The sequence below is a fragment of the Streptopelia decaocto genome (genome assembly GCF_964273445.1).
Source record: "Streptopelia decaocto genome assembly, chromosome: 1".
Taxonomy (NCBI): domain Eukaryota; kingdom Metazoa; phylum Chordata; class Aves; order Columbiformes; family Columbidae; genus Streptopelia; species Streptopelia decaocto.
Genome location: NC_138663.1, coordinates 16,479,856 through 16,500,802, shown reverse-complemented (window position 1 = coordinate 16,500,802; position 20,947 = coordinate 16,479,856). Strand labels below are relative to the sequence as shown.

Genomic DNA, 20,947 nt, shown 5'->3' with positions numbered 1-20,947 from the left:
AAATTACACATGATCCGGTTTTTATTTTGGGCTTCTTTTATTTTTGGTGGGCAGACGGGATGTTTTGGCAGTTTCGGGCATGGGTTTAACCGTGTTTTTACAGAGAAGAGAAGGAGTTTTCCAAGAGGCAAACCCACTAAGTACGTGAAAAACTTTTTCTGAGATATAAATAATAACTTAAGGACCAAGATCAGTGTAATAAAATGATTCATGAATGTGGCTGTGCAGCAGCCATGGCTAAAGGGCATGAATATGCACAAACTGGAGACGACTGGACCACCTGAACTGAGTCAGCTCAGACCTTAAACTCAATCATAAACTATATGTGGAGAAAGCACCTACCCACCATAAAATGTGATTTAAGTTTATGCCACACTTGGCTGTGGCTGGTAGGTACACTAATAATCCCAGTTTTCTGGGCTGGCTGGATATTGCACTAGATTTACTGTACTTTCAAAATGCCATAAACCAGACAGCAAATATCTTTAGACAGGGTCTATAATCTTATTTATATTCATTCTAAATATGCTTTGTCTGTCTTTTAAGTTAACCAAATACACTACCCACTCACTTCCAGTACCTCTGCAAATGTCTTATTTCTTTGGAAAAGTACTGATCATGTAAATTGGGCAAATCAAGTTTATTATATATTTATTCTTTGGGAAGTTTGCCTCTGAAAAGAAAAAGAAAAAAAAAAAAAAGAAGTATCCTGAAGATAGTTTAGATTCTCTCTGTTACACAAACAGTTAGAGATTGTCCAATGCCCAACCACCACCTGCTTTCAAACTGACATTTTCTGAAAGGGAAAAAGGAAAACACAAATAAAATGAGTAAGGCTCTTGTCAAAATTGCTGCATGTTTCCAAATTAACAGTTTTGAAGCAAGAAATTAACCAAAGAAAAAGATCAAAAGAAAGATAAAGAAATGTTGCCCAGATATAAAATGAATGGGAAACTAAAATTAATCAGTAACCATAGTAAAGAGAATTAAGAAAGTGTGATTAGTTTCCCTAACGCCTTTGAATCTATCTGAAAGGTTGCATTTTTCAGAAGTTGTTAACATATTATTTTGAAAATGATAAAGATACATTATATTAAGAGTAAAATAGCTCTTTCCCAAATATTATCAGAAAGCAGGAAAAGCTGTATGAGATTACAAAAGTAAACTACAGTACGTTGGCTTTTAATCAAAATATTAATATTACTATCTCTCTATTCTTGTAGGTTTTCATCTAACAAACATCAAATCAATTAAACTTTACCAAAATATATCCCCACACCCTTGCAGCAAGAAGCAGTAGTTTTGTCTTCATTTTATGTAACGGGAGGCTGGGGCACACCTGGCTTCTCTGAAGACCAAAGAAGCAGCCAGGGATAACTCTGCGTGAAAGTCAATGTCCTTAGAAATGCAAACCAAAGTAGAGCACTAAAATATAAGTTTATCCCATACGAAAACTCATAATGGGAAACAAATGCATCAGCAGATTTAGCAATTTTCATTTTATCAAACAGGCTTCTTGGTAAGGAAAACACATCACATCCACCGCTACCTAAATCAAAGTGCCAAACATTGCCTAAAATAATTCTAAATAGTAAAGAGAGATAACATATTATTGCATTACTGTCAGTATTTGTATTTTCCTTAAGGAGGGACTGTGTGATAAAGGACACAGCAAGCAATGCAGCATCGATCAAGTGATGCTGCAGACTGGCTACCGACCACAGAAGGACCAAGAATATTCCTACCAATTACTTTGTGTCCAAACATCATAAACAAATCTGTCTTATTTCCATATTCTTCCCCATTCTATGACTAATATGCTTTGTAAGAGACATTTATATCTACGTTTCAAACGTATGACCTTTGAACATGTAAATCAGAGCCAAAAAGCTCTCTAGTTCTGTGACTGTATGAAAAATCCACACGGGAATGACACCTATATAGCTGGGTCCACATAAGCAATAACTCTGCGGGGGGGCTGGACAGATGTATGAGGTATCAAGGCCAAATATATAAACGTATAAATACTCCATTCCAATAGAATATAAAGGAGAGGCAGCACCCAAGAACCAGAAGTATGGGTGCAGTGCCAGGGGAGATCTACTTTGTGGAAAGACAAGAAAACTGACCAGTACCACAGTGGAAATAAGGTATTGAGCACAGGGAACAGTACAGAACCAGGTTGTCCCTCTCTGAAAGACAAAGGGTGAAGACATAAAAGAACTTATACCAAAGGTGTATTTTAACTGATCTGGAGGTAGACTGTGATAAAAGTAGCAATTTGAGATTTTTGTTGACTTTTGTTAAGACATGAGGAACGTGCTCCTGGAATATCCTCTGTCATTACCATATTTCTGACATTGGATCATGAAATATGCTTCAGGTTTCTTGACTCCAAATCTAAACAGTAAGACACTAAATACATTTTTATTATAACTTGGAATACCAAATTGCCTCAAACTGCATGTTTTAATTAACAGATTTGGGTAACTGTGTATCAAACCAGACGCAGCACTGTGCCGCCTATATAAATGCATTCAAATACTGTGAGCATAGATTAACTCCCGTCCCTTGGGAACTGCAGATGGCCAGTGACTTGGCAGGTGGTCCCTGCTCTGCTGTGCTGCATTAACTACAAGTTTGGATCCCTGACAGTGAAAACAGAACAAAACATGGAGACACTAAACCTTCCCAGCTAAACACTTGTGAATGTTATTTAGAGAGGAGCGGGAACTGTTTCTCTCTTCCAAACCCTGTTCTCGGAAGCACCTGAACCTTTCAGACGTTCAGCCAGAGGCAGGTATCGGTCACAGGTCACTTCAGCCAGAATGGGCATGTAACGCGGGAGCAAGTGGGGACTTACTGGGTAAATGGCAGGAGGCAGCTGGGCGTAGGCAAGGCTGCTCGCTCTGCCTTTTCCTCATCCAAGAGATGGCTACGTGATGAGTTGTGGTGTTGGAATATTTGGAAAAAAATGTACAAATCCAGAATTCTGTCTTTCAGTATCTCATACAGTAGATTAATTAAGATCACATTACTGTAGGGAACGTATTTACTGCATTGTATATGAGATAACTACGCAAAGAACTGCATTAGTTTTTAAAAAGTGCCACAATGGCTATGCACTACGCTTTCTCCAGCAGTTCTTGATAAGATGTTCTGAATTCACATTAACGATCCAGAAATTACATACTGTGTATACACACATGAGCTTTAAAAACTAACCAGCTGTGAAGTTCCAAGCACTTGATTCCTTATACTGAAGAAAAAAAGCTTAAAAAGCTAAATGAAAACATTGTGAATCATAACTTGAAGGAGAAACCACACTTGAAAACGTAACATGCTGAACCTCTGGTTTTTAAATTAGCCTTTAGCTGTGGTTCTATCCTACTAGTCTTGAAACGCTATATGATTTCAGGGAGAAGATAAGGTCAACACTTAATTTTATCATGGTAGTCCTCTTTAAAATATCACTTGAAACTCTATTTTCATTTTATTAGTAATTATGAGGAATACACAATACACTAATTAAGCACTCACCTGTTAAGCTACCAAGTGTAAGTTTCCGGCGACCCATTCTTTCAACGAGCCAGACTCCCACAAGAGTAAAGATGAAGTTTATAAACGCTGTCAGCGCAGCCAGCCAGATTGCCAGCCTGTCGTCTTCAACCCCCGACATCTGCAAAATGGTAGCACTGTAGTACCTGCGAGCAGAGGGAGAAACAAATACAAACAGCACTCATTTCAATTTGGCTTATGTTAGTGTTTCTGTTTTAAACTGAAAAAGATCATAACGAATATCAAGTGTGGCCTCCTGCATAATGCAGCCACAGACTGACACTTGATTATCCTGGGAAATCCGGCATAACCGAGGCATGACTTGTGCTTGACTAAACTTTGGACTGGAAGACATCAAGAGATGAATTGCTGTTCCCTTGGCTGTTTACATTTTCAATGGTCCATCATATTCTGCTAGAAATGGGGTTTGCATTTTGAATTTAAATAAATCCAGCTTTCAAATCCAGCTGTTCCTTTGTGTTCTATCTTCTTTCTGCCGAAACATGCAGGATTTTAGCACTCTGTGTACTGTCTAGGGAAAGACAGCTCAAAAATCAAATACATTTTCACTCCTGCTAAAGGTCATACAGAATTAATCTATGGCATCCAACACATTGCAAGTGACACTTGCAACCTCCTGGTTTAGGTTTTGCAGTTTTATTTCACTGCCACTGAAGCATCCAAAACCTTCTCTGCTGTATTACTTTCATCTTAACCAGAATACGATTGCTTTGAAATGCCTTAGCACCACATTGCAGCAATGTGAATCTACACCCAACAGGAGCATTTGACAGAAGTTTCCACTTCTCTCTAAAACAAATAAACCATTCCACGCAAACAGTAACTCATAAATAACTCAATCCAGCAAAATGAAAAGGGAAAAAAAAAGCAGCCTTCTGCCATTTTTCACAGAGATCAAATGAAGACAGATATTCTGTCTATGTTCTCAGAGAAAGCTAAATAAACCTTCAGGAAAACACATGAGTAATTTTGTTAATGCTGTAGAAGCAATTTTCATCTTGTTCTACTAATTTGTGCTGACTGGAATACTGAATATTCAAGCCCTCAAGTATCTAGCAGCCTATAGGCTTTCACGCAGTAATAACCATCAAAAATGTCAAAGCTGAGGACCCTGAGGAGCTCAGGGTGCAACTGTTGGTGCTGAGGAGCCCATATCTACGCACACCTGGGGCCTGAGCCAGGCTCTGAGGCCTGACTGCCCAGTACCAACTGCAACACCTTGTCCAGGCTCGGCTGTCTCAAAGAGATCCCAGCAAGGGTGCGAATCTTGGAGAGACGAAGATTCATGAAGGACAGACAACATCTGAATTAAAACACTAATGTTAATGTGTCCACACTTCTTAAGGCTCTCTAAATTAAATTGCTAACTTCCTGTCAAAACTTACATCGTACTGCACTGTTCTAGTCACCAAAATCACCCAGACACTCTCCAATCGCAAATACACCTTTCTTTTTCTTCTTAAGGGTAAGAAGATAACAGCAAATGTCAAGTCTTGGCCTGCTGACACTTAGTATGAAACCCCTACTTACTTCTACCAGACAAGGCTTCAGGAAGCCAGGTTTAACTCTACACATCTAAATCTTCTCAAAATTCAGTTCTACCGGCAAGGCAGAAATTGACATTTGTCAGCAGCAATGTATAGCATACTGATTCTACATGGTTAAAAAGGCAAAGAATAAAGAATCACATAAAACACGTACATGTCTACTGCCTGATATATGTAAACAGGCACCTTCTGTACCCAACATTCCTTCTGGTTGTTTATTCCAACTCATTGGCTATATATTCTCAACTAGAAGCTTGCTGTTTATCCATAAATAAACAACATATTTCACTTATACGGAAAACAAACCAGGGAAATTTAGATTCTGTGAATCCAAATGCCAAGCTACCAAAGCCTGTGTGCTAGGCAATGACATTCACGTTTACTATGGCATAGCAATCTAATTTCAAAAAGGTAGAAGAACACTTGCATGGTTTATGATAACTACTCAATCCATTTGCTTATGTTTCTCTATTTTAGTACGCTCATTTTTAATACCAACCTGTGCAGCCCTAACTGTCTATTAATACAACAAATGGCAGGTCTCTTTAATTGCTTCCTGACACGGAAAAAAATCTATATGGCAGGAAAAGGTCAAATTGCAATATTATACAATCACAGTGAATATTGCAGCTCCTGCAGGGAATGCAATTTCAGTGACAAAGCTGTGCAGCTCTAGCTTATTTTCTAAAATGTAAAGAAAATGAAAAAAGAACACGTGTATCCTTGGAATTTTTAAGCAAGTATTGTATCTTAGAAATCAAGTAAATACAGACAATTACAAAGGCACACAAAGTAACTGAGTCAGATATATACAGAAATATTTTCATATTGATCATTTCTGAGGATGTCAAAATCATGAAGTTCTATCAAGAGTCGCTGTACATTTAAAAAAAGCCAGAAGCATTTCCACATTAGAGAATCCTCAGATTAATCATTTGACTATATGCTGAAAATGCATAGTATTGGAGGAAATGAGGCACCCCAAACACTTTCCTTTCTCTTCTCCTTTAAGAGTCAGTATTTTTTTTAAAGCAACAACATTCAATATTTAAAGAAAAAGAGAATTTCCCCTCTTCAAGCAGGTGTTACAGATAATTCCAGCTGCATCTGGGTTCCCAGGTTAGCTCATTCGGCAGCAGACAGCAGCCCATCATGCCAAGCTTTGTGGCTCTCAGTTAAAAAACAATGACTGTCAATAAGCTGCCATCACGGCTTTGGTCGCCCCCATCTTTCAGAAGGGGCTGCTCCAGCCCATCTGTTATATCAAGCCTACTCCAACACAGTTTCCGTGTAAAGATGTCAGCCTTTTCGGACAGAATTCATAATTCTTGTAAAATTAATGAATACATGTAAGTAACTCAGAGGTACTTTTCAACATCTTGAAAACGTTTATATTTTTGCTTTTCAGAAAACAAAAACAGAGCACTCTAGCACTGCTTTGCAAGGGTTTGTTAACATTTTCTAGCACAATACATTGGAAATCACTGTCCAACTACTCAAACTACTTAATCCAAGAAAATCAGTCCCTAGGGATCATGAAACCCTCTATCTTTTTTCCTCAAATCAACTGAAATAGCGCTAAGTGCATGGCAAGCAGTACAACAGCCAAGAAGTAAATGATTCAATATTGAAGAAAATCCAAAATGGTGGCAACTTCAACAAATTTACTTTTTTTTTTTTTTCCTGCAACTGTGCATGAACAAAGATCCTCTCCTTCTGCTCTATCAGTTTATTTTATGTTACAATTATTGGACTAAGACAAAAGCATTCATAACAAAATGTGCTCCACATTCAAAAAAATCGCATTTCATTTGCACCTTTGACCTGTTTCCCTGGTTCTTCAGGAATTACTAAAGCTTATTCCCATCAAGGTTGGTGATTTCCAGCACGGTAGGTGTAGGAGATGTGTCCAGGCTGTGCCTGGCACGCTGCGTTCCCCAGCTGTGGCAGCCACAACCTCCTGCCCATAGCCCTGACCAGAGTGACTCCTGCAACCACGCGTGAGACGAAGCATAGGTATTTTAAAAACAGCAATATACTACAGACTATAAACACATGGAATTTAGCATCTTGTCCCTCAGATCACTTTTGAAGTGGTGAAAGGTTTAGCTGAGAAGCAGCAAGTCCATGTTTTCAGTTACGGATGCTTGCAGACTGGCCATGGGGCCACCTGCCAAGCCAGGCAGCTGCATTACTATGAGACTATGACAACCCCAACCGGGAAGCTGGACCATTTAGACAGATACTGTCTTATAAAAAAATCTGAGGGCCTAAAGCTAATTCAAATTTCACATCCATTTGAACAAAAGTGTCCCATTCAACTTACAAGACTTCTAATTCATTTCATGTTTCCCTTCTTTTGCAAACCATCCCACATCCCTGTAAATACAATTATAACATTCTCCAAAATAGCTTGTTGTTCTGACACAGGCTTTGAATATATAAATTACAACAACAATGAAGTGAACGGGTTAAGCCAGCCTTCAAATTTTACCTTTGGGTGATAAAAAAATAATGTTGGTTTTACATCTTACTAACCTGAACAGCAACAGCCCAGCAAATGGCATTGGCACGGTGCGGAATACAGAAGCTCTGCGGCAGCACAAGGCTTGGCGGTGCTGGATTGGCTTGCCAGGTCCCACTCACTGCAGGAGGAGTTGGGGAAAGACCCCACGCTCCTACATACAGGTCCTGAATCATTCCACCTAATCAAAGGCCTGAAGTGAATTTGCACATGATACAGTTTTACTGAGAACTGAAAATGGATTTGTATAATAGTACCGTTGCTATTGACTGTTTTTAACCATGCAGATGTACACACCTTCCTCTTTAGTCTTTTGTTTGCAGCTTAAACACAACTATCTTACTGTGTTTGGCATTTCTGAAGATCAGAGATGCTGAAGAAACAAGAAACACAAGCCAAGAAACTCCCACTGATATTACTGTTGCTGGAAAGAGGTCAGGCACATCGAGAAACTGCAGTTCACTGAAAGATGGACTATATAAACTTGAGAACACCTTCTAGAGCAAAGCAGGCTTGCAGACAGAGCAAACTTGCATCTGCCTGTCACACTCATTTGCACCTATGTTATGACAGGGATTTAATCAGGAAAGTTCAAGTTGACGCTTTGATCACTAAGGGCCTGGAGAATTACCACGGCTTCACCATGATGTTAAACTGTGGCAACTCATCTGTGTAGATGAACTCACAGAAACAGCAGGAGAAAGCAAGAGCAGCATATGGGAAATTAGATGCCAAAGTACTGGAAATGAAAACAAGACAGGAAGAAGTTGATATATCTGTAAGGAGCCAAACACAGCAGATGTTCCAGGTGCAGAGGCTCTCTGACAGGAGGGATGCTGTGGCCCTGCTAAGCACCATGCGAAGCCTGGGGAAGGGAAACAGGCACACTGACAAGGTGCTACAGGAACACCGAAGTAAAAATATCCCTTGGTTAGACTTGTCTGAAACAAGAACTGCAGAGCAATATCGCAGCATTTGATGATAGAATTGGAGTGTCGGATAATGTGGTTGAACTTCTCAGCTCTATGTTCTGCGCACCAAAGCGGTGTTTCAAAAATATTAGTAAACCTGGTTTCACCTTATGCATTTAAAAATCACAGAGAATGTGAACAATACTTACACAAGAAAATATTTTATATTTAAATATATATTACTCCATGTGCAATTGTATACACATACAAGAAACTTTGTGGCTAACAACATTCTGTTAAACACAATGCATCTTGTTTTACTTCATCTGATGAATTGCTTCAGCAGGGCAGCAGGAGACATTCTGTCATACCTCCTGTTGTCTTCCAAAAGATACTTAACAATAAATTTAATTAATTATAAGATGTTCCTCTTTGTGAATGTCAGTGGCATCTCTTGTGGCACAGATGAGACGTGCTTGTGTGACACTGTACAAACAAAACGTCTTTGATCATCTATCCACTGGACATCAGTAAGACCCTTTCAGCTCATCAGTTCCAAAGGCAACTGGGCTTCAGCTACAAAACAGAACCACTGGGTGCATGTACCTTTATTTTCAGGTTAATAAGGCAAAATATCTAAGGACTAGATCCTGAAATCTTACTGAAGAAGACTCTGCTGCTTTACGGGACTCCAATTTAAGACCAACAGTTAAATATTCTTTCCTATATTTCCACTTTTGAAGTCCTGAAGAGCTCTCTGAGGAAAAGGTTGCTGGATCATCTCAAAGTCTATAGTGGATTTTTCAAAAAGAGTGCCTGGGAGGCAATGCGGGGGAGCGCCATTCTACGCTTCCCTGCTGTAATTATACCTTCCAATTCCCCATTTAGCAGTAATAATGTATTGTGTTGTAAATGCTTTCAGCATAGAGTGAAATGACAGTGAATGTCATTTATTACAATAAGTATATTTTGATAATAAAACCCCTAAGTATTAAGTACTGTTTGACAGATAATTCTTTACATCCAATATGTTCTCTGATTGACCACACGTCATCCACATGCAAGGAACATTGAAAGGTTTTAAGGATTACCATTTAATTATGTTAAGAAAATGCTGGAATTTTTCTTAGTGTCCAAAGAGACTAAATTCTATAGCTATTAAGCAAAGTAAGTGTACCAGTGTTTAGCAGGGATTAAAAATACCTTTAAAGGTTTAAGATCACCAAGCTACACAAAGGAATTGACTTCCCTAATTTAATGGATACTGTCACACAGGTATTCAGTCATTTGAAAATACTGTTGCAGTATCTGCTGTGACACTGGAGAAAAAGAATCCTTTTTTCTTTTGCTTATGCACTTGGTACCATATATATCTTTGCACACAGCCAGAGTGCTTTTCACACTCAGTCATTTCACCCATTTATGTGGGTCTTTCACAGGTCTCACCTGAAACTATGCAGGAGAAAAACTGTTTTCTTCTTCATAATAGAAAAACAGTAAAACACAAGGAGGAGTTAGAACTATTATTTAAAAGAAAAAAAAAAAATCAGACAGAAAAATAATAGCAAACTCCTACATAAGTCTCTGACAGACAAAGTGCCCTGTAAATTTGAAGACATAACCCTGTAGTTAAACCCATTGAAGAAGAAGGTCAAATTTAACTGCAGAGTTAAATGGAAAAGTACCAGGCAGAGCTGGTAATTAAATTAAAGCACTGGAAGGAACAAAGTCTTGACCACCCTCCTCCTCGTCCCAAAACAGAGATGAAGCTTCCAGCACAGAAGAGGCTGGAGTCGGTAACACCTATATGCTCAGCACTGCAAAAAAAGCAAAGTAATGTCAACTTTTTCGCCTTATATATCGAATGAAGACACCAAAAACAAGTGCCTAACACTTCAACAGAACATTTATGAAAGAAAATCACCATTATCATCCCTATTTCGTAAATGAAGACCAGTGAGGCTTTTGGGAAGAGGAGGGTGACAGATGACCATTTACAGTTACCCACCAGAACTACCTGCAGCATAATGACGACACGGCAGAGTCTGACTGCAGATAAGCGCTCTCTGCAAATTAATAACTATAAAGCAGGGAAAGAAAATCTGCCAGGTGTTTTGCAAAATATACCTTGTTCCGTTATTCATTTATTCTCACAACTTCAGTTTAGTTTAAATTGTTTAATATTCCAGGGTATTCTAATGCTGGAAAGCGCTGATGCCTGCCATAAGCTGTCTGGGATCCCCAAAAATGACATCAGCTCTCATTAAAATCAACAGACTTGCTAAATGTAGGTAGCATTTAAAAAATAAATAAATAAAAATCAAGCAGCCCCTTTGTTTAAGCCAAGGCCAGCAGCAAACAAAGGGACTCCATACACGACAGTCTCACTATAAGAGCCAGGAGTTAGCAGCTTGGGAGTTACGGGATCTTGAAAGGTAATGAAAAAAAAATGAAACAAGCTTTCTTTCGAACCATGTTCATGGATGCTTTTTCAAGAAAGAGTAAGCTTCTCTACTAAATATTTATTTGGCTTTTGGGAAGAAATGTACTACTTCTAATTTTTGCTTTTGAATAGTAAAAAGATAACATCACAATTTAGCCCCAACTTTCCAACCATGGTTTAGTATCTGAACAGAATCATGCTAGTTGTCCCAAGCTTCCCTTCCAGGCAGGCAGAAGGAAAATCATATGTTAATAAATGCACTATGAACTGTTAAAAAAAAAGTAATTTCAGTGTTCCTTACAGGATCTGATCTTTCAGGCATTTTTCAGTTAAGAAAAGAAGCAGATTTTTTTCATGCACAGCAAGGCGGTGTTGTTCAGTTTGCACGGCGCCTCTTTTCAGATAGTACATCTTCAAAATACAGTTCTTCTATTCCCCCACCAGGGTCAGATTCCCCACATATGCTCTGTGGAGCTTTAGGACATCTTTGAGTAACCCTGTTGGTGGAGCTCCCTAGGGAAACCATTTCACATGGTATTAGACAGCACTGAAAAAACTGCTGAAAGGTACCACACCGCCACCTACCACTGGAGTACCTGAGCTTTGTTTACAGTTTCCCTAATTAGAAACATAAGACAAATACATATGTATTTAGAATAATAATTTCAACATATACAAATGGGAGCTCGATGAAAATGTCAATTTTAAAATAGCCCTTTCCATGGCAAAGATACATGACTCAATCCTGAGAGCATGAGCCCCACTGCTCCCTTCAGCAACAAATTCATGACTATACACACAAGGTATCTTCTTGCAGAAGGACGCGAGCCCTGCACAACTACCTGGGGGAACACAGCTAGTTCAGGGGGATTAGCTCGGATTAATGGCTCACAAATGATCTCTCTAACATTTTCTGCACAGAGTAAATTATTTCTGATATCTCCACATTTAGAAACGCTTCATCTTGTACTCCTGCTATTCACTTAACAACCTTTAAAAAACGTGATTTAAAAAACAAACAACCCCCTCCACCTTGCAACCAAAAAACCCCCCACAATCCCCTCCTTCACTCCTCCAATTCTTGTATTTTTAAGTAAAGGGTATGTTATGAAAGCTCTGCAGCTAAGCACAGGTGAGCAAAGAAAAATACTTCTTCCATGAAACCACACTTTATTCTTTTAAATGAGCAAGTTCGCTTACAGACAACATACTGTTACAAATTTAAAGTTTACAGAGTTTTAAATATCCACACAAAACCAGGAACAACATCTATGTGAATCTCCCAAATCTGTAACTATCTTACTAAATACTCAGTCTTTTACATACAGAACTTTATTTCCATATTGATATCACACAAATTATCAAAATAATTTGACTATGGCATATAAAAACTAGTTAATATTCCAGCAACACTACAAATATTAATTCATATGTGAAATCTTATTAATATTCTATCCTTTTCAATTTTAATTAGAAGATGTTGCATTAATAATGTTTATCTTGCATAGCTTAGCATTTTTAGAGCTCAACCCGTGAGAATAATTGCAATGAATTATTACTAAGAATCCACAAAATTGGTCTAAAATAATGAATAGGTCATTGTAGTATCTTCTGACCACCAAGAGCAACTTAGCAGAGACATAAGAAAGCCTTCCGGCTATCAAGCTATATGTTTCTTTATTTTAAGATACTGATTGACCTCCTAACACAGATGTCTGAGTCTTGCCTATTTTATAGAACCCAAGGAGGCTGTGCCAAGCCTCCTTTCTTAGCTTGCTGAACTACATGCTACTGTCAATTTTAAAACCCAGGAAGCCTGCAGCTGCCCTTCAGCTCCTTCCTACTTGTCCCCATGCCATTGTTGTCAAAGCCAAGTGGCCAGAGACAACGCTGCTCTTAAGAATGGAGCCGCTAGACAGCCTCGAACCAACAGAAAGTCTTCTGCTGTCTTAAAGGCTTTGGGTTTCTTTGGATCAGGTTTCAAATACTTGAATAAAACATCCCTGTTCCCCTAGAAGAAGAAGTTTCAAGCCAGATAGCGGGCTGCACTTCTGGAAAGGCAAGAGTAGGCACCAGGGAAAAAAACTAATTTAACCAGAAGTTAGGCTACTGAGACGACTGACTGTCGAGGGATTCCAGCAATTAAAAGAATAGAAAACAGAGAAAGACATAACCAACAGCAGAATTTATTACTGGGGACATAAGGCTGGACAAAGAACAGCAGAAATGAGAAAGTCAAAACTCATCTGTGAGGTGAGGCTGACAGAGCCAGAGCAGCTGTGGTGAACCTGATATAGTCCCCCAATGATGCTAGAATAAATGGTGGAAGCCTACTTTAAGAACTTTGCAGTAAATACACATTTTCTTCTCATTCTGAATAAGTCTATTATGGCACCATATTAAAAAAAAAAAAAAAAAATCTATTGGCACCAATTCCACAGTCACTCAGGGAAAACCCCATGATGAGCAATGAGGAATAACAACATGCATATGTGCGTATGAGTATGCCATAGCTGCAGTCACTACCGGGCACAATGCCCTCACTAGTAACAATTTCAAGCATATGTCCTATGTAAGAAAAAGAAATAAAATAGTTCTGGGAAATAACTGGCACAAAAGTCTTCCCCAGGCTCAAATGCACAGATGCACCCACATTGTCAACAGACATTTCAGGACTGTTGAAAAAAACAAACCCAAAGAGTAATTCTGGAGTGACACCATCTGAGCTCATTATTCGTGGTGGCAGATGAGATCCTTTTTTGGAGCATTGGTTTTCGCAAAAAACATCCTAAGTGGACAACCTCAACTGACCACTCTAAATCTGCATTAAGAAATTTATATTTTTAGATGTTTCTGGCACCAAATACCAAGAAATGGCAACTGTTTGGTGTCTTTCAAATTCATGCCACTCACTTGTAGTGATTTAATTGATATTTCTAAATCCAATCTCAGGTTTTAATATTCATATAATCAAAAATTACCCTTGCAATACATTTCAGACATACACTGCACATAGACTAGATCTCAACAGACTTGTATTTTCTCCTTCCTTAGAAAACAAAATTAATTGCACAGCAAACTTAACTGTGTGCAACGTGAATATTAATTTGGCAGTGTCTGCTTCTATTACACACAGTCTTTTCTGTTGTCTTTCACCCCATCTGTTCCATCAGAGAAAGGAAAAAATTATGGCAGACCGAAAAAATTCCTTAGAGTCGTATCACCAATGTACACAGATTTTTTTTCCTTTCATGTTCAGGATGTTTAAAACTGTAGAAGTAATTTTAACATAGCATATAAATGACAAACAGAAAACCAAAGGGTTTGATTTCTGATGCTGGAATGATTAATCCACCTGAATGCAACATCGAGCTGCTGCTTTCGAAATGTCTTCTTCACTTTCAACAGTAAAAATTGCCTGAACAGATTAGTTCTTTGCCTTTCACTTACTAGAAAGTGATCTGCAAGTATCCCAAGTATGCAGTTCTGCTTTTCTGACAATAAACAAACCATCAGTCTCACATTCTGATGCTCTGACCTGAGATTCTCAAGTCAGACCTCTTCCTACCCACGTTGTTTCACTCCATGCCCTGAATATGCTTTGTGGAGACGCTCTAGTCACAGCAGAGCTGTGAGAACTGGATTCTAATACCCAGTCCAAAAATGTTAATACAAAAATGTAACACCATCAGATGGAAAGACCCAGAACAAGCTTTTAGTACCAAATCTAGAGAATCACTTGCACAAGCTGAGCTCCTTTCAACAAGTGTGCCTCACCTGATGCGCTCGGTGCCCAAATCACCAAGCCCTGCTGCACCTTAAGGCGACTCTTCTGCCTTCTTTTGAGAAAGACTTCCCCTCACTTAGGCACCTTGCTCTAGGAGATCAATGGCTAAAAATGCAAGAGGAGGCAAGTATCGCCCTGCTCCAGAGGAAGCTATTTCTCCTGTTGCCACCTCCTACAGCATGGCTCACTGGTCCTCCGGTCAAGTCCCCGACCTTTGTGAAAGCCCTTCACAGACACCTCAGTCCACTCATGTTCTAGGTGAAGACCTCGGGAATTTTACCTCAGCAAACTGAATTTACTCATTGCTCATGGATTTAGCTTTTAGCTTGTACTTTCTTCATTGTTATGTAGGTGCCAACTATGTTTTGCCACTGCTGTGAAGTTTGTGACTTCTGCACCAGTTGCCATTTGTAAAGGCTAAGCAGAATTATAATCGCTCTTTGGATCCAATGAGAAAGTGAAAGCAGCTATGAAACAGACCTCTAGCAGAGGACTCCACTACATTTCTAATGCACCGTGAAAAATAAATCTGTACTTAGAAAAGCACTGAATGGCTATTTTGGGAATGTATGTTTCAGCATGGTCTGCACAATGGAAGCAGAGTGTTGTGAATGTGCTACCTGTTCAAAAGGACAAACATATTGCTCTTTTCTTCAATACAAAATGTAGCAATTAGCACAACATCAAAATTATTAGAGCTATACAAAGCACTTTGAAGACTAATATAATTAAGAATTAAAGGCTAATATAATAGTTAGATTCTCCACAGTGCAGAATAGTAGCCTTTTAATCTATGAACCACATGCTGGGCAACAGATTTGTTTGATAATCTCTAGAGTGCCTTATACACTGTATACTTCTATTCAACAGGGCAATTTGTTCTAAATTTATATAGACAAATTTTAAAATGTTCTTATATATGATTTAACCACATAGGAGAGAACTTACTGTTTATACAAAGCATACAGTTCAGTATTAAGTGCGCATGCACGGTTTACTGCTGTATGTTCTGCCTAATATTTACATACACTTTGAATTTAAAATTCAGTGAAGCTGCTAGAAAATACATAAAAGTTTAAGATAGAATTGCATGAAAATTTCTACCACAAAGTCAATAAGCAGATTAAAAGATTCCATGCTAGATATTTTTAAGAGTACCTTGAGAAACAACATTTTAACTTCTCTCTGAAACAATCACTTGTGAACACCTAGCAGAGGATAGATGCAGAATGGTATTCGTGTTTAACTGCTTCAAACAAATACTTCCCGTATCAGCTGTCCATTTTGCTGTGTCGCCTCCGGGTAAAGATCACTTTCATGTTAACCATTGCCTTGTTTCAGCTAATGAAGCTCCCAAGTTTTAAATCCCTGGCAGCTTATACTATTCAGACCAATTATTCTACATGCTAGGACAGCTTGACTACATACAATTTCTGTTCTCTGTCCTTCAGAGTTCATCCTGTGAACTCAAGCCCAAGATCAAAAATGTAAACTATAATCCCAGTTCTATGACTTTGTAACCCTTGGGGATGACATCTCATTCCTTCGTGTTTGTTCCTCCTCTGCAAAAGCTTTTTGAGTATCTTTTCCACACTTCTCACAGGAAGATTCGTATGTGGATAGTCCTTGAAAACAACTGGAAGAGAGAAAGGAGACCAAGGTAGGTGTTGATCAGTTCTGCTAATGCTCACCAGAAGGACCCCATGGAGGTCTGACCCATGGAGGTCTGCATCACAGCTCAGGAATGTGCTGAACAGCAGCAATCTCAAAAAGGAGGAGGTGAAAAGTGAAGTTGTTTTTCAAAGCAATGGAAACAAAATCTGGATTTCCCTCTTAAATTGTTAAGAAGCTAAAAATTGTCTTTCACTGCCTTTCAGACTCCAGTAGCAGAGAACTGTCAAGATCATCTTCCACTTCATACAAGAAGCCTCTTCTGCAAAGAATGTCTGGAGGGACTGGTTCTGTTCTGAAGATAACATGCAACAATCATCAACAAAACTTTAGAACTGAAGTGCTCAAGTGAGGAGCACTTGAAAAACGCTTCACAAGGGGACAGTAGTAACATCAACACTAAGCTCTGCACTTGCCAAAACCTAATCACAAAAGCAGTGCGAAGAAAAACTAAGGTGTTCTTTTTAATTAAAGAAATGAAAAGATATGAGGAAGACTAATTACATTTATGTAATTGTGCATTAATTCCACAATTTGATGAAAAATTAATCTAATCATAACCTCAATCCAGATTCTACTTTATGTTAATCAATGCACTATTTTACTGGAAATCAATTTAATGTACCAGACAGTAATACCTTGGGTTACACAATTCTCAACTAGTTACAGAACAAGGGGCCTCTGTGGGAGTTAAGCAGAATATGGAGCTGTAAGATTTATTACACATACCTTAGTATGACGACAGGGCCCTGGGATTTCCCATGTTACTTCTGCTCCACCATATCGGGTGTACATTCACAGCAATAACAAGATTTAACAGTGCTGAAAACAAAAACTTGAAAAAGCAGGTAGCCTACTGCATATTATTGTAAGGAGTTATCCTCTTTGAGCTCTAACATAATTTTAAAACATGAAAGATGTGATTTCTGATCACACCAAACCAGATCAGAGTCCTGAACAGGATCATGGTGAAAGGAATAAAGCATGTCAGCAGAGGCCGAGGGAGGTGGGTTTGTGTAGTCTGTAAAGACCACAGGTATTTTCCACAACCTAAGTGGGGTTACTAATGGGATCAGTCTCAGTCACAATTGTCACAAGCTGGAAGAAGTGAAATTCCAACTGAAAATCAGGAAAAAAATGTTCTTTGCCCTGAAAGTGGTTAAGCACCAAAACAGGTTGCCTGAATCTATCCTTTGATATTTTAAAATCTCAGCTCCGTAGAACCCTGAGCAACCCCGTCTAACTTTGAAGGTAGCTCTGCTTGGAACAGCAAAGTGGACCAAATGATCTCTAGATGTTCCTCCTAACTACAAGTTAACTCAATAGATAAGGCTACTCAGTCGTTTCCACAATCAGACATCTTAGAGATGTGAAGCTAATTTCTAACATTCTTGATATTAATCTAAAAGAAAGGATGAAGATGATATCCCTAAATCAATCCTGTGCTATTGCAGGAAACCACAATATACTCTGTAAAATCAGTTAGGCTCCACCTTAAATTATGCTCCAAAACTATCCTCCTCTAGCAGTTACAAATTCTCTTCTGATTTTGAGCCCATCTTTATTACCAATGACAATGAATTCTAATTTTGTTTCATTCTATTAGCAAAAGGAAACCTTTTGCAGCAAGGTCTATAACAAGAATACTAAGTAAGGCAAGATTAATTAGTCTTTCCTTTTCTCACAACCTTCTGTCACATCATCTTTGCTTAGACTTTTACTCATCTTATGGTCCTTGAGCAATCCCAGCTATTCTTGAAGCAAAGCTGAACTAAAAATTTTTCATGTGAAAAAAGGAAATTGAAACTTAATAGATAAATGACATTTTCAACAACTTATTGTTCTAGCAAAGCCACTTACTTGTTCAAAGAATAATACTTGGTTGGTCTACAGCTTGATTTTCCTAAATCAATGCATGGTATCCTATTCATCCCATTTGACTTTATCCAATTATTCTTCATACTTAAATATTCTTTTTATTTGCTTGCACTCCTCCTGTGTTCAGCTACTATTCTTTTGTAATTTTAACTGTAATCTCTCAAAACAAGAGCTGTCCTTCTGCTCTATATTCCTGCATGACTTAGTGCAGCACTGTCCTAATCCACAAATAAGCCTTTAAAATTCAACAGTAATGCAAATACATTTTATTAGGTTAGAGGCTGGTTATGACAAAATTGCCTGTTTTCCCCACCATTTAATGAAACAATTCTATGTTTTCCTGTGTTCACATGCCAATAGTAAAGCTTGCTGCTAATGGATATAATGTTCTCTCTTTCTGAAATTTGCTATGATTCAGCTATTACGGGGTTGGAGAAGAAAAAAAAAAAAAAAGCACACTTTCAAGATTCCTAGCAAATGACACACTGGTTATTGCTATATTTGTTCTTTTTTTTAAAAGAAAACAATGTAAAGTATGTAAAATGCAACACGATGTATGCAGAAAGCCAGAAAAGTCAAACAATCAAATTCACGGAATCAAAATAGGAAAAAAAAGCCCTACAGCTACAGCGTGAACAATGAAGATGACTGTGCCATCACCTTGTTCATAGGATGAACTGTGTTTCACACAGAAATTGTTTTTATACATATTTTTCATCACTCAACCACACTCCAAGGCTAAAAACAAATGGCAACCTACACAAGGTTTGTTTAGAACAACCTTCATGGTTTTATGATAATAACATAGTAAATATCAAACAGCGCAGTATCACCAGAGTTCTCTTGTGCAGGCAAAGGTAATTCAGCTCTAGTACTTTTTGAAGAGTGATGACTCCACCTGTTTAAGTGTAATCTAAGAAAATGAACAGCAAAAATGTATTATAGAAAATGCACAGAATAACTGATTCTTCTCTTTAGTAGTATTGTTATTATTATTACCATGACCTGTGTACTGCTTGTAGACTGAAATGTCTAAACAAACTCCTTTTGGTTTACATTCACATTTCATCCAGTAGGTTCTACTGAACTGACTATCTGGTGAAGACTTCTCGTTTCTTATTAGAACAGATTGCATGGAAACCAGAATGAAAATTCTATTAAGACAAAATAATAGAACTGTATAACAACTCAAGTGAGAACATGGATGAAGTTCTGTTATCAGGCACCTTGTTAAGGTCTCTGAAGAAAGCCAGACTTCTTGACAACTTTAATTTAAATCCTGCAACCAAGATTTTGCTCGAAAATGTCACACTGAACAAAAATTTACATTTGAGAATTTTCATGACAGGTATCTAGAGAACTTAGGGGCATATAATAATTTGAACTGAAATATTTTAATGAAGTAGCAATTACAGGGCAACAGGCATCAGCTTTCAGACAAAGTCAATTCTCCCCAAAGGTCCTTTTAGAAATAGCAGCCTTGAATAAAACCTGCATCTCGGCCTGCCAGCCCCGCTGATGGAAGACGACGGCCTTCACGGTGGGCAAGATACATCATTTACTGTTTTGCAAAATATTCTGCATCAGACAATTGAGGACTATGACTATGTATCCTCATTGAACTGGCTTTGCTGGCCTGCTAAGCAGGAGTCTAGAAACAGCACACGAATAAAAGTCCCTTTCTTCTCAAAGTGGCCAAGATAAATTAATCCCAGAGGGGCAGAAACAGTGAAACTGAGAGGAGAAAATCCATCACATAAATGAAAATTCTATGAGTTTCACTGGCACAAAGAAAGGTCTTCTTGCCTGAGGACATTCAAATCAGCGGTCCCGAAAAAATGTTTTCATTTACAAAAGAAGTAAAAGGCAAATGGAAGATGGATATCTACAAAAATACAAAACAGCAGCAGTTCACTGAGCAGATGCACCTGAAATACAAGGCAAGGGAAGAGTAAAAGTCCCATCAAGCAAAGCTGTTCATGAATAGGGTTTTCCTCTTTTTGAGGGAAAAATCCCAACTGGAGGTAATCCACATTTTGCACCAATTGTCTGTGCCATATGAACCTCCTCAGGTGTTGTAGTCTGCTCCAAACATTTTAGACATCTTGTGAAACTGCGTGCTACATTTTTTAGACGTAAATGCCAGTATGGACTATGATCAAGTAATTTACCTTCTCACTCATTTACTTTTTTTTCCCTCATTCTCTTTTTTTAAGGTCAGAGCTAAATTTGCCAGCAGGTGACTCTGAATGACTAGCAGGATGACACTGCCTTTGTCCTGTTCATTCCTACTCAGAGCAAAGTGGGAATGCATGTAGGAAATCTGGATCTTGTTACCTCCGCATCCCCAGTCATTCCATCTGAATGCTGTTGTTTTGTCATAACTCACTTTTTGTGATTTGGAGTGTTTCAGAAGATTTTTAAAAGTACAATCAGATGCATGGTAATGGATTACTCACACATAGGGTCACCCTGTTGTGGTTTAACCCATCAGGCAGTGAAACATGACACAGCCGTTCACTCACTCCCACCCCCGGTGGGGTGGGGGAGAGAATCAGAAAAGCAGGTAAGCCTCGTGGGTTAAGATAAAGACAGATTAATAGGACA

General features: G+C 38.4%; 1 protein-coding gene across 1 annotated transcript in view; it reads right to left on the bottom strand.

The window, feature by feature from the left end:
• SLC2A13 (solute carrier family 2 member 13) overlaps positions 1–20,947 on the bottom strand; it is a 154,070-nt gene that overhangs the window by 41,835 nt on the left and 91,288 nt on the right. Inside the window, exon 5 of the mRNA XM_082059777.1 lies at positions 3,541–3,704. Within this exon, the coding sequence (XP_081915903.1) occupies positions 3,541–3,704 (164 nt within the window). The remainder of the gene's footprint in view (positions 1–3,540; positions 3,705–20,947) is intronic.